Source organism: Oryctolagus cuniculus, chromosome 1 (genome assembly GCF_964237555.1).
Source record: "Oryctolagus cuniculus chromosome 1, mOryCun1.1, whole genome shotgun sequence".
NCBI classification, from domain to species: domain Eukaryota; kingdom Metazoa; phylum Chordata; class Mammalia; order Lagomorpha; family Leporidae; genus Oryctolagus; species Oryctolagus cuniculus.
The window spans coordinates 91,528,007-91,541,443 of NC_091432.1; the positions used below are offsets into that span (position 1 = coordinate 91,528,007).

The window sequence follows — 13,437 nt, forward strand, 5'->3', positions numbered from 1 at the left end:
TGAGTCCTGGTTGGGCATCCGATTCCAGCTTACTGAAAGGCAGCAGGTGATCGCCCAACTGCATGGGTCCCTGCCACCCATGTAGGAGACCCTGATGAAGTACTTGTGCTGGCCTCAGCCAAGCCCAGACTCAGCTGTTTTGGGCATTTGGGGCGTGAACCAGTGGATAGAAGATCCATCTGTGCCTCTCTTTCAAATCTGTTCTCTTTATATTTATCAAAATATAAAATTAAAAAAAAGTCTTCAAAAGTTTAACTTAAAAAGTAAAATATATTGCAAAAGTATTAAAATTCTGTAACTTCTGTGTGAATAGCATATGAAATTTTCATTATAACAATTAGAAAGATTCACATTATTAAACATGAGAGGTCCTTGAATTTCAAGTCTAGTAGGGCAGAGTGAGAACATACTGAAGTATTTCAATTATAGTTTAAAGGTTTCCTTTGAGGACAGCCACATGAATATACTGAATAAATTCTTAATAAAATATGTAGAAGAGAGACTGCCAATTGGTAACAATAACTAAAAAATGATTTCTTTATAAACATTTGCTAAAACATTTGAAAGTTATATATTGTAATTATGATATAAGCTTATGTGGTATAACATTTAAAAATCTTAGGTTTCTTCTAGAATTGTAGTGTGAGTATGCATATATTTCAAAGAATTTTGTGCCAGAAAACTAATATTTTAATTACATTATCCATGAGCTTTCTGAGATACCTCTTGTATGCCTCAAAAAATTAAATGTTGGCTATACGTTGCTTAGAATCAACATTCAATTCATCATTAACATTTTCCATGGAAAGGAAGTCAAATAATTTAAATACCCATTATGGTTTATGTTGTTCTGCAACTTCTTATGTTGAAGTCATGCACATAGAAGGAGTTTCTCAGCTAATAATTTGTTTTGAATGGGACAGTGATAGAAAGCTTTTGTTTTATGAGTGTGTGTGTATGTGTGTGTGTGTGTGTGTGTGTGTATATATATATATATATATAAAGCTTTTAGCTGCATTATCTCATTTGAAAGCTCATAAAGTAGGAAATAATATGCCTCCATTTTCTGAATTTGATTAATCATCGAAGGATTAAATATTTGCTCATTTTAAACCAGTTCTAAATACCTAAGTCAGGGGTTGATTATGCTATCTCCTAAAGTCACAGTGAACTTAAAAGAAATAGAATGAAATGATGTGAAGAAATTAATGCTCTGGTGGGAGAACGTTTGGGAAAAAAAGTAATGTCATGTGTACATGTGTAATGCTCATCAATCAATTGCATAAGATACACCTTCCTAAGATTATGTTTATAAAAATGTTTCTGTTTCTTCTTGGGAATTTGCCTATGAGACTACCTTTTTTATAACATACTTATGAAAATTACTGATTTACCTTACTTTTCACATTACATTGGTTGTAAATACATTGAAGTAAAAAAAAAATGGCAATAGATTGGGAGGGGTTCTTTTCAATACTCATTAATTCATATAGAACATTTTGAAATTAGTTATACTGACTTTCCATATAGATGGATAATATTCAAGGTTGAGGCTGGCACCATGGCTTACTTGGCTAATCCTCTGCCTGTGGCACCGGTACATGGGGTTCTAGTCCCGGTCTGAGCACCGGATTCTGTCCCAGTTGCCCCTCTTCCAGGCCAGCTCTCTGCTGTGGCCAGGGAGTGCAGTGGAGTATGGCCCAAGTCCTTGGGCCCTGCACCCGCGTGGGAGACCAGAAGCACCTGGCTCCTGGCTTCCAATCAGCACGGTGTGCCAGCCACAGCCGCCATTGGAGGGTGAACCAATGGTAAAGGAAGACCTTTCTCTCTGTCTCTCTCTCTCACTGTCCACTCTGCCTGTCAAAAAACAAACAAACAAGCAAACAAAAAAAAAATATTCAAGGTTGAGTATCTTAAAAGGTGGACTGAATGCCAGACTCCCAATTTGAAACTGGGTAGAGATAGAGCTCTGAACTTTTTCTGACAATCTATGGTTGGTCAGGGATGAGAAGGATGGAGAAAGAGAAGGAGAAAGAGTGAAAGTGGGGGGAAGGGAGGGAGAAAAAAAGGGATAGACAGAGAGACATAAAACAGAGCTTCACAAGCCTCATTGTAGAATAGTCACATGTTGAATCTTCGAAAATCTCAAATAACTCATCTTACTCAACAACTAGCCCTGAATAAAAGCAGACTTGGAATGTACTGTTTCAGCCATAACATAGGCATATATTACAGCCTATCAGATTTGAATGGATTTGCCTTCAAATTAAAAATGCACAGCTTCCTTCTAGGGTTCTCTAGTTGAAAACCTGATAGCACAGCAATCTAAGCTGTCATAATTAAACTCCTCATTTCACCCCATCCATGTCTCCAAAGACCTACTTTTTCTGTAGTCTTTAACTTCAGTACTGGCAAATACGCTCTGCTAAGCACTGAACTGAGGAACTCGGTCACTCAATTCAGTTACAAAATCTTAGTTTTTGACTTTCCTTTTTTTCATTTAATAATCAATCTCTCAGCAATTTCTGTCAACTCTCCTGTCAGATTTTTCCCACAACCTATCAGTCCTTCCCACCTGCCCTCTACTATCATTACCAGTCGTGCCAGTGCAAACCTTTAATATATTTCATTACTATTTTGAAAATAGCTTTCTGGGCTAGTGGATATCATTCCACTGATTTCTCCTTCTCCCCTTCTCTCTGTCCCCACAATACTTTGTATTTCTTTTCCACTCAGCAGTCAAAGATATCTTTGCAAATACCCATCTACCTGTCCTTCTCAACATAGTCATTCTCTAGGTCTCTCAATGTGTTTGAATTTTCTTCATGGCAGTTATCAATCACTTGGCATATACTTATTTGCTTGTGTATTCTTGGTTTCTTCCCATTGTAATGAAAACACTTTGTGAGCACAGACTTGCCTTTTATCACTTGAACCATATTTAGCTTATTGTAATCTTCAAACAAAATTTGTTAAATAAATCAATAAAAGAATATACTTCAGGTGTCTCCTAACTCAAAGTTTTCACTGATCAATATGATGGCTTAAGTGCTCATCTCTCATGCTTCAGGGCCATAGCATGCATTTCTATCTCCGTATTCCATATTTTTTTTTTTTTGACAGGCAGAGTGGACAGTGAGAGAGAGAGAAAGGTCTTCCTTTGCCGTTGGTTCACCCTCCAATGGCCGCTGCGGCCAGCGCGCTGCAGCCCGTGCCCTGCGCTGATCCGATGGCAGGAGCCAGGTACTTATCCTGGTCTCCTATGGGGTGCAGGGCCCAAGCACCTGGGCCATCCTCCACTGCACTCCCGGGCCACAGCAGAGAGCTGGCCTGGAAGAGGGGCAACCAGGACAGAATCTGGCGCCCCAACCGGGACTAGAACCTGGTGTGCCGGCGCCGCAAGGCGGAGGATTAGCCTAGTGAGCCGCAGCGCTGGCCTCCGTATTCCATATTAATTCATAAGTTTGGCAAACCTTCCCCATTAAACTGATCTTTAAGAATGGGAATTGTCTTTCTCATCTTTTTTACTTTCAGACTTATCATAGTGATCAAAATCTAACACATGTTCATCACACATTGGAATTAAAATAATGAATTAATGGATAAAGGATGAGCATTCCTTAGAAATACTCTGTCTTTTCCTATAGTCATTAATCACAACAGTCCTTTGAATATAGAATGTTATATTACAAATATATCTTGGTGAAATATGTATACACTTGTACACAGTGCTTAGCAAATGCTTTGTTGTTTGAGCTTTGTTAGTGAAAGTCGGTGTCTTTCAATAATTGCATTTTTTTGTGTGTTTTCAGAGATCATCTATAGCTGGGTCTTTAATGAGTTCCCTTCCTTTGTGGCAGAAGATAGTCGGCGGTTCATTTCTCAGGAAACAGGCAACCTTTATATTTCGAAAGTCCAAGCTTCAGACGTTGGCAGCTATATTTGTCTGGTGAAAAACACAGTGACAAATGCTCGAGTACTCAGTCCTCCAACACCACTCACTCTACGAAATGATGGTAAGTTGCATGGCCCAGAGTTAAATGGTCAGCCATCTCAAATGGGAAAAATAAAGATATATTGGTGTTTTCTTAAAGCACTTGAAATTAGCACAAATAAAATAAAGATACACTTGCTGTACTTGGAAACATTTTTGGTTTGAGATTATGCATGCTTTGGAATAAAAATTTTGCCTTAGGAATGTGATGATCTGTGGATGAGAAATATTCACTAGGATATGACTCTAATGCCAGGAAGGGAGCAAGCATCTGAAAAAAAATTATAATAAAGACTCCATAGCTCTTTTCCTTGCTCTTTAGTTCCTCTATATAGCATATGTGTATGAATTGCAGGCATTTTATGGGTTCACTTTTCATTACATTTTATTTTAGCTGGCTTCAAATGGAATGTTCAGCTTTTAATACTTCATGGTGTAGTTATAATTGTTATTATTACTTTTCCAATAATAGGAGTACTTGGAACCTTAACTTTTAAGTGCAATTCAGGCAGAAATGATGATTCTATAATTAGAGGTATTGCCATACATCTAAGATATCTTCAAGTTTAAACACCTCATTTGTATTTATGGACAATTGCAGTTAAGCATTGCATTAAAGAAGTCAAAATGTGTATTACAGTTGATATATGATACGTGGCTCACTCTATCATGTAATAAAAAAATCTGTGAAGATATTGCTAAGAAGTGAACATGAGGGATTGGCATGGTGGTGTAGCAAGTAAAGCCACTATCTGCAACACCTGCATCCTATATGGGTGCAGGTTGAAGTCCTGGCTACTCCACTTCTGACCTGGAAGAAGTAGTAGAGGATAATTCAGGTGATAAGGCCCCTGCCATCCATATAGGAGACCCAGATGAAGCTCCTGGTTCCTGGTTTCTGCCAGTCCTAACTGTTGTGGCCATCTGGAGAGTAAACAGTGGGTAGAATCTCTGTCTCTCTCCTCTCTACTTCGTCCTCTCTCTCTCAAATAAATAAATCTTTAACAAAAATAAGTGAACACAAGAATTGATTGTAAGTTTTTTAAACAATGTATTTCCTCATTGTTCTTTTTTTTTCATAATTCCCAACATATTTTATTTTTTTTAACTTTTATTTAATGAATATACGTTTCCAAAGTACGAATAATGGATTACTATGGCTTCCCCCCCATACCGTTCCTCCCACCCACAACCCTCCCCTTTCCCACTCCCTCTCCCCTTCCATTCACATCAAGATTCATTTTCGATTATCTTAATATACAGAAGATCAGCTTAGTATACATTAAGTAAGGATTTCAACAGTTTGCTCCCACACAGAAACATAAAGTGAAAAATAATAGATGATTTTTTTTAAATGATGATGAAATCAGATCAGACCTATTGTCATGTTTAATCCCAGTGAGAGTCAAGTTGGGAGTTGATAGTTTCTTTTCTTTTCTTTTCTTTTCTTTTCTTTTTTTTTTTTTTTTTTTTTTTTTACAGAGGATCAGTTTAGTATGCATTAAGTAAAGATTTCAACAGTTTGCACCCCCATAGAAACACAAAGTGAAATATATTATTTGAGTACTCGTTATAGCATTAAATCTCAATGCACAGCACATTAAGGACAGAGATCCTACATGAGGAGTAAGTGCACAGTGACTCCTGTTGTTGACTTTACCAGTTGACACTCCTGTCTATGGCATCAGTAATCTCCCTATGCTCCAGTCATGAGTTTCCAAGGCTATGGAAGCCCTCTGAGTTCTCCGACTCTTATCTTGTTTAGACAAGGTCATAGTCAAAGTGGAGGTTCTCTCCTCCCTTCAGAGAAAGGTACCTCCTTCTTTGAAGACCTGTTCTTTCCACTGGGATCTCACTCACAGAGATCTTTTGCCAGAGTGTCTTGGCTTTCCATGCCTGAAATACTCTCATGGGCTTTTCAGCCAGATCTGAATGCCTTTAGGGCTGATTCTGAGGCCAGAGTGCTATTTAGGACATCTGCCATTCTATGAGTCTGCTGAGTATCTCACTTCCCATGTTGGATCACTCTCCCCTTTATTTATTCTATCGGTTAGTGTTAGCAGGTACTAGACTTGCTTATGTGCTCCCTTTGACTCTTAGTCCTTTCATTATGATCAATTGTGAACTGAAATTGATCACTTGGACTAATGAGATGGCATTGGTACATGCCACCTTGATGGGATTAAATTGGAGTCCCCTGGTATGTTTCTAACTCTACCATTTGGGGCAAGTCAGCTTGAGCATGTTCCAAATTATATATCTCTTCCCTCTCTTATTCCTACTCTTATGTTTAACAGGGATCACATTTCAGTTAAATTTCAACACTTAAGAATAACTGTGTATTAATTACAGAATTAAACCAGTCATATTAAGTAGAACAGACAAAAAAAACTACTAAGAGGGATAATGTATTAAGTTGTTCATTAACAGTCAGGGCTATGCTGATCAAGTCACCGTTTCCCATAGTGTCCATTCCACTTCAACAGGTTTCCTTTTTGGTGTTCAGTCAGTTGTCACCGATCAGGGAGAACATATGGTATTTGTCCCTTTGGGACTGGCTTATTTCACTCAGCATGATGTGTTCCAGATTCCTCCATTTTGTTGCAAATGACTGGATTTCGTTGTTTCTTACTGCAGTATAGTATTCTAAAGAGTACATATCCCATAATTTCTTTATCCAGTCTACCGTTGATGGGCATTTAGGTTGGTTCCAGGTCTTAGCTATTGTGAATTGAGCTGCAATAAACATTAGGCTGTAGACCACTTTTTTGTTTGCCAATTTAAATTCCTTTGGGTAAATTCCAAGGAGTGGGATGGCTGGGTCGAACGGTAGGGTTATCTTCAGGTTTTTGAGGAATCTCCAGACTGACTTCCATAGTGGCTTGACCAGTTTGCATTCCCACCAACAGTGGGTTAGTGTCCCTTTTTCCCCACATCCTCGCCAGCATCTGTTGTTGGTAGATTTCTGAATGTGAGCCATTCTAACCGGGGTGAGGTGGAACCTCATTGTGGTTTTGATTTGCATTTCTCTGATTGCTAATGACCTTGAACATTTTTTCATGTGCCTGTTGGCCATTTGGATTTCCTCTTTTGAAAAATGTCTATTGAGGTCCTTGGCCCATCTCTTAATTGGGTTGTTGGTTTTGTTTTTGTGGAGTTTCTTGATCTCTTTGTAGATTCTGGTTATTAACCCTTTATCTGTTGCATAGTTTGCAAATATTCTTTCCCATTCTGTCGGTTGTCTCTTCACTCTCCTGACTGTTTCTTTTGCAGTACAGAAACTTCTCAATTTGATGCAATCCCAATAGTTAATTTTGGCTTTGACTGCCTGTGCCTCCCGGGTCTTTTCCAGAAACTCTTTGCCTGTGCCAATATCTTGAAGGGTTTCTCCAATGTTCTCTAGTAACTTGATGGTGTCAGGTCGTAGATTTAGGTCTTTAATCCATGTTGAGTGGATTTTTGTGTAAGGTGTAAGGTAGGGGTCTTGCTTCATGATTCTGCACGTGGAAATCCAATTTTCCCAGCACCATTTATTGAATAGACTGTCCTTTCTCAAGGAATTAGTTTTAGATCCTTGATCAAATATAAGTTGGCTGTAGATGTTTGGGTTGATTTCTGGTATTTCAATTCTGTTCCATTGGTCTATCCATCTGTTTCTGTACCAGTACCATGCTGTTTTGATTACAACTGCCCTGTAGTATGTCCTGAAATCTGGTATTGTGATGCCTCCGGCTTTGTTTTTGTTGTACAAGATTGCTTTAGCTATTCGAGGTCTCTTGTGCCTCCATATAAATTTCAGCACCAATTTTTCCAGATCTGAGAAGAAGGTCTTCGGTATCTTGATTGGTATTGCATTGAATTTATAAATTGCTTTTGGGAGAATGGACATTTTGATGATATTGATTCTTCCAATCCATGAGCATGGAAGATTTTTCCATTTCTTGGTATCCTCTTCTATTTCTTTCTTTAAGGTTTTGTAATTTTCATCGTAGAGATCTTTAACGTCCTTGGTTAAGTTTATTCCAAGGTATTTGATTGTTTTTGTAGCTATTGTGAATGGGATTGATCTTAGAAGTTCTTCCTCAGCCATGGCATTGTCTGTGTATACAAAGGCTGTTGATTTTTGTGCATTGATTTTATACCCTGCTACTTTGCCAAACTCTTCTATGAGTTCCAATAGTCTCTTGGTAGAGTTCTTTGGGTCCCCTAAATAAAGAATCATGTCATCTGCAAAGAGGGATAGTTTGAGTTCTTCCTTCCCAATTTGTATCCCTTTAATTTCTTTTTCTTGCCTAATAGCTCTGGCTAGAACCTCCAGAACTATATTGAATAGCAGTGGTGAGAGTGGACATCCCTGTCTGGTCCCAGATCTCAGTGGAAATGCTTCCAACTTTTCCCCATTCAATAGGATGTTGGCTGTGGGTTTTTCATAGATTGCTTTGATTGTATTGAGGAATGTTCCTTCCAAACCCAGTTTGCTTAGAGTTTTCATCATGAACGGGTGTTGTATTTTATCAAATGCTTTCTCGGCATCTATTGAGAGAATCATATGGTTTTTCTTCTGCAGTCTGTTAATGTGGTGTATCACATTGATTGTCTTGCGCACATTAAACCATCCCTGCATACCAGGGATAAATCCCACTTGGTCTGGGTGGATGATCTTTCTGATGTGTTGTTGCATTCTATTGGCGAGAATTTTATTGAGGATTTTTGCATCTATGTTCATCAGGGATATTGGTCTGTAATTCTCTTTCAGTGCTGCATCTTTTTCCGGCTTAGGAATTAAGGTGATGCTGGCTTCATAGAAGGAATTTGGGAGGATTCCCTCTTCTTCGATTGTTCTGAATAGTTTGAGAAGAATTGGAGTTAGTTCTTCTTTAAATGTCTGGTAGAATTCAGCAGTGAATCCATCTGGTCCTGGGCTTTTCTTTGTTGGGAGGGCCTTTATTACTGTTTCAATTTCTGTCTCAGTTATGGGTCTGTTTAGGTTTTCGATGTCTTCCTGGTTCAATTTAGGTAGGTTGCATGTGTCCAGGAATCTATCCATTTCTGATAGGTTTCCCTGTTTGCTGGCATACAAGTCCTTGTAGTAATTTCTGATGATTCTTTTTATTTCTGTGGTGTCTGTTGTTACATTTCCTTTTTCATCTCTGATTTTATTGATTTGGGTCTTTTCTCTTCTTTTTTTAGTTAGTTGGGCCAATGGAGTGTCAATTTTGTTTATTTTTTCAAAAAACCAGCTCCTCGTTTGGCTGATTTTTTGTAATGTTTTTCTTGATTCAATCCTGTTGATTTCTTCTCTGATTTTAATTATTTCTCTTCTCCTACTAGATTTGGGTCTGGTTTGCTGTAGGTTTTCTAGATCCTTGAGGTGAATAGAAAGCTCATCTATTTGGTGCCTTTCCAATTTCTTGATGTAGGCACCTATTGATATAAACTTTCCTCTTAACACTGCTTTTGCTGCGTCCCATAAGTTTTGGTATGTTGTGCTGTTATCCTCATTTACTTCCAGAAAGTTTTTGATTTCTCTTTTGATTTCTTCTATGACCCATTGTTCATTCAGGAGCATGTTGTTCAATCTCCATGTGTTTGCGTATGCTCTAGGGATTCCTGAGTTGCTAATTTCCAACTTCATTCCTTTATGGTCTGAGAAGCTGCATGGTATGATTCTAATTCTTTTGAATTTGCTGAGACTTGCTTTATGGCCTAGTATGTGGTCAATCCTAGAGAAGGTTCCATGTACTGCTGAGAAGAATGTATAATCTTTAGCTGTAGGATTGAAAGTTCTGTATATATCTGTTAGATCCATTTGGGCTATAGTGTCGTTTAAATCTACTGTATCCTTGTTGATCTTCTGTCCTATTGATCTGTCTATTTCTGAGAGTGGAGTATTGAAGTCCCCCAGTACTATTGTATTGGGGTCTAAGTCTCCCTTTAAGTCCGTTAACAAATCTTTTAGATAAACCGGTGCCCTGTAGTTAGGTGCATATACATTGATAATTGTTATATCTTCCTGTTGAATTGATCCCTTAATCATTATGTAGTGTCCCTCTTTGTCTCTCTTAACGGTTTTTGTGGTAAAGTTTATGGTGTCTGATATTAAGATGGCTACGCCTGCTCTTTTTTCATTTCTGTTGGCATGGTATATCTTTTTCCAGCCTTTCACTTTCAGTCTGTATGGATCTTTGTTGGAAAGATGTGTTTCTTGTAAGCAGCAAATAGATGGGTTTTGTTCCTTAACCCAATCAGCCAAACAGTGTCTTTTAACTGGACAGTTCAGGCCATTCACGTTCAATGTGACTAATGATAAGTGGTAACTTTGCCCTGCCATTTGCCAAAGATAAGTTCTAATATATGCTTTGAATTCCCTGTGATCTTTTGCTGTGAGCTTTCCTTCCTTGGTTTCCTTCCTTTACCTTCTTTCATATTGATGACCGTGTTTCTTTGTTTCTGTGTGTAACACATCTTTAAGCATCTTTTGCAGGGCTGGACGAGTGGCAACAAATTCTTTCAATTTCTCTTTGCTATGAAAAGTCTTTATTTCACCTTCATTCACAAATGATAGCTTTGCAGGATATAATATTCTGGGCTGGCAGTTGTTCTCTCTTAGTACCTGGGCTATATCTCGCCATTCCCTCCTAGCTTGTAGAGTTTCTGATGAGAAGTCAGCTGTGAGTCTGATTGGAGATCCTCTGAGAGTAATCTGACGTTTCTCTCTTGCACATTTTAGGATCTTTTCTTTATGTTTCACTGTGGAGAGTTTAATTACAACGTGTCGTGGTGAGGATCTCTTTTGGTCATGTTTATTAGGGGTTCTGTGAGCTTCCTGTACTAGGATTTCTCTGTCCTTCTCCAAACCTGGGAAATTTTCTGCTAATATCTCACTAAAAAGGCCTTCTAATCCTTTCTCCCTCTCCATGCCTTCAGGAACTCCTAGAACCCGAATGTTGGGTTTTTTAATAGTATCCTGAAGATTCCCGACAATATGTTTTAGATTTCTAATTTCCTCGTCTTTTCTTTGGTCTGACTGTATCCTTTCCTGTTCTCTGTCTTCTAAGTCCGATATTCTCTCTTCTGCTTCTCCCATTCTGTTTGTCAGGCTCTCTATTGTGTTTTTCATTTGATCTATTGAATTCTTCACTTCAGTCACTATCCCAGTTTCCTGTTGTACTAGTTGTTTCGTTTCATTTTGATTCCTCCTTAATATTTCATTTTCACGAGAGAGATTTTCTATCTTGTCCATTAAGGATTTCTGTAGTTCAAGAATTTGTTTTTGAGAACTTCTTAGTGTTCTTATCAATTTTTTGAGATCTGCTTCTTGCATTTCTTCTATGTCATCATCCTCATAATCTTGAATTGGGGTGTCTTTTTCATTTGAGGGCTTCATGGTGACTTCCTTGTTTTTATTACCTTGGTTTTTGCGTTTGTTATTTGTCATATTGGAGATATTTGGTTTCTTCACTGTGGTGCTTTTTCTTGTTATACTATGACTCTAGATTAAGTGGACTATCTGTTTTTGATGGAGCCTTAGGGCTTGAGATGGGTGTGGCCTGAGAGCTCTGTTTGGTGTGCCAAAGGTGACACTCCCAGGTTAGGCGTGGTAAACCTCTCTCTCTCTCTCTCTCTCTTTTTTTTTGATTCAAAAGGGAAGTTATTCTGCACAGCTGAACGAAGTTGGAGGTAGTTAGCAGGCAAATGATATACCCACAGGAGCCAGAGATCGGAAGCTCTTTCCCAAGAACCACACAGGGAATCTGTTCGGCCCTCGGAGTGGGCTCAAATTCTCCTTCAGTCTCCCTCTGGGTTGCCAAAGTTACGGAATTGTAGCGTCTCTGGAGAGTGCTCACGTGAATTCAGTGAGTTCTCTCCCCCACCGTCTCTTTTTTCACAGTCTCAGTTCAGTAGCACCACAAATTTACTAGGTCCTAATCTCCTGTTAATTCGCCCCACCCAGAGTCAGGTTTTTCTGCTAGGCTCAGGGCCGGTGCAGACCTGAGGTCGCTCTGCTTATGACGTATGTCCAAGATGGCGCCTGCTCTTTGTCTTGCTCACCCTTGAGAGGTGAGCGGAGAGAGAGAAACCCGTGTCCGTACCAGTCACCTTTTTTTTTTCCCTCTCTCTCTCTTCCAGTTAGCTTGGTGAAGTCCCCCCCGCCCCGGGGGTCGTTCCCTCTAGTCTCCTCTCTCCGCTTGCCTGCCGGTGTCTCGGGTTATTGAGGTTCGGCTCACCTCGCGTTCCAGCGCTGGTGTGTTGAGTCTGCCGCTGGTGTCCCGAACTGTGGGCTCCCACACTCTCCACGCAGGTCTGCTCCCCTTCCAGCGCCGATGTGTGGACTCGGAGCCCTGGATGTCCCAAGTCTCCCCGCTGTTGCACTCCCCTTCGAGCACTTGCGCACAGACCCTGCAGCTTGCGCAGCTCAGTCCCGCGGCTCGGCTTCCGCGGCTCAGTCCCACGGCTCGGCTTTCGCGCGCGGTGGGCGACCTTGTTCTCCCAGTAGGTCCTCCGATTCATGCCCACTGGATCCAGAAGAGTTTTGTCTGCAATATTTTCCTGGTTCTTTTTTCTGAGGCTACCGTAACTCCCCTTTTATTAAACTAAATTTTCCCGGACTATCGGTGCGCGCCCTCACTATTCCGCCATCTTCAGATTCTTCCTCATTGTTCTTTAATATGCTTGTTTTTAGAATATTATGTTTCTGGGCTGGCGCCATGGCTCACTTGGCTAATCCTCTGCCTGTGGCACCAGCACCCGGGTTCTAGTCCCAGTTGGGGCGCCGGATTCTTTCCCGGTTGCTCCTCTTCCAGTCCAGCTCTCTGCTGTGGCCCGGGAAGGCAGTGAAGGGTGGCCCAAGTGCTTGGGCTCTGCACCCGCGTGGGAGACCAAGAGGAAGCACTGGCTGTGACATGTATGTTCCATGTGTGTGTGGTACTGGTTCTGGCTGCTCCACTTCCAATGCAACTCGCTATTACTGGCCTGGAAAATGCAACAGAAGATGGCCCAGCTGTTTGGGCCGATCCACCTCCATACCATATCCAGATGAAGCTTCTGTTCCATAGCTTCAGCTTGGCCCATCCCTGGGGGTTGCCACCATATAGAGAATGGCCCAGCCAATGGAAGATCCCTTACCCCCAGAACTCTTTCAAATAAATAAAGTTTTAAAAATAAACTACTCAAGTAGTGATAAGGAACTGAACAAAATCAATGATAGTAGAATTAGAGGGAAGGAAATAATAAAGAGGTAGAATTACCAGGATTTGATACCTAATTAAGGGTAGATAGCATATAAAACTAGTTCAAGGTTTTTGCCTAGTTCAATGAGTGGGTAATGATTGTCTTCACAAGAAGCAATAACATGGATGTAGGAATAGATTGCAGAGTGAGTGAACCTGAAGAATTCAGTTTGTGATATGATGAAGAAGTGTTCATTGTTAATATAGATGGAA

The 13,437-nt window shown here is 40.0% G+C and overlaps 1 protein-coding gene across 1 annotated transcript in view; it reads left to right on the forward strand.

Annotated features, from left to right (window-relative positions):
* CNTN5 (contactin 5) overlaps positions 1–13,437 on the forward strand; it is a 1,373,625-nt gene that overhangs the window by 980,029 nt on the left and 380,159 nt on the right. Inside the window, exon 9 of the mRNA XM_051820359.2 lies at positions 3,813–4,016. Coding sequence (XP_051676319.1) covers positions 3,813–4,016 — 204 coding nt within the window. The remainder of the gene's footprint in view (positions 1–3,812; positions 4,017–13,437) is intronic.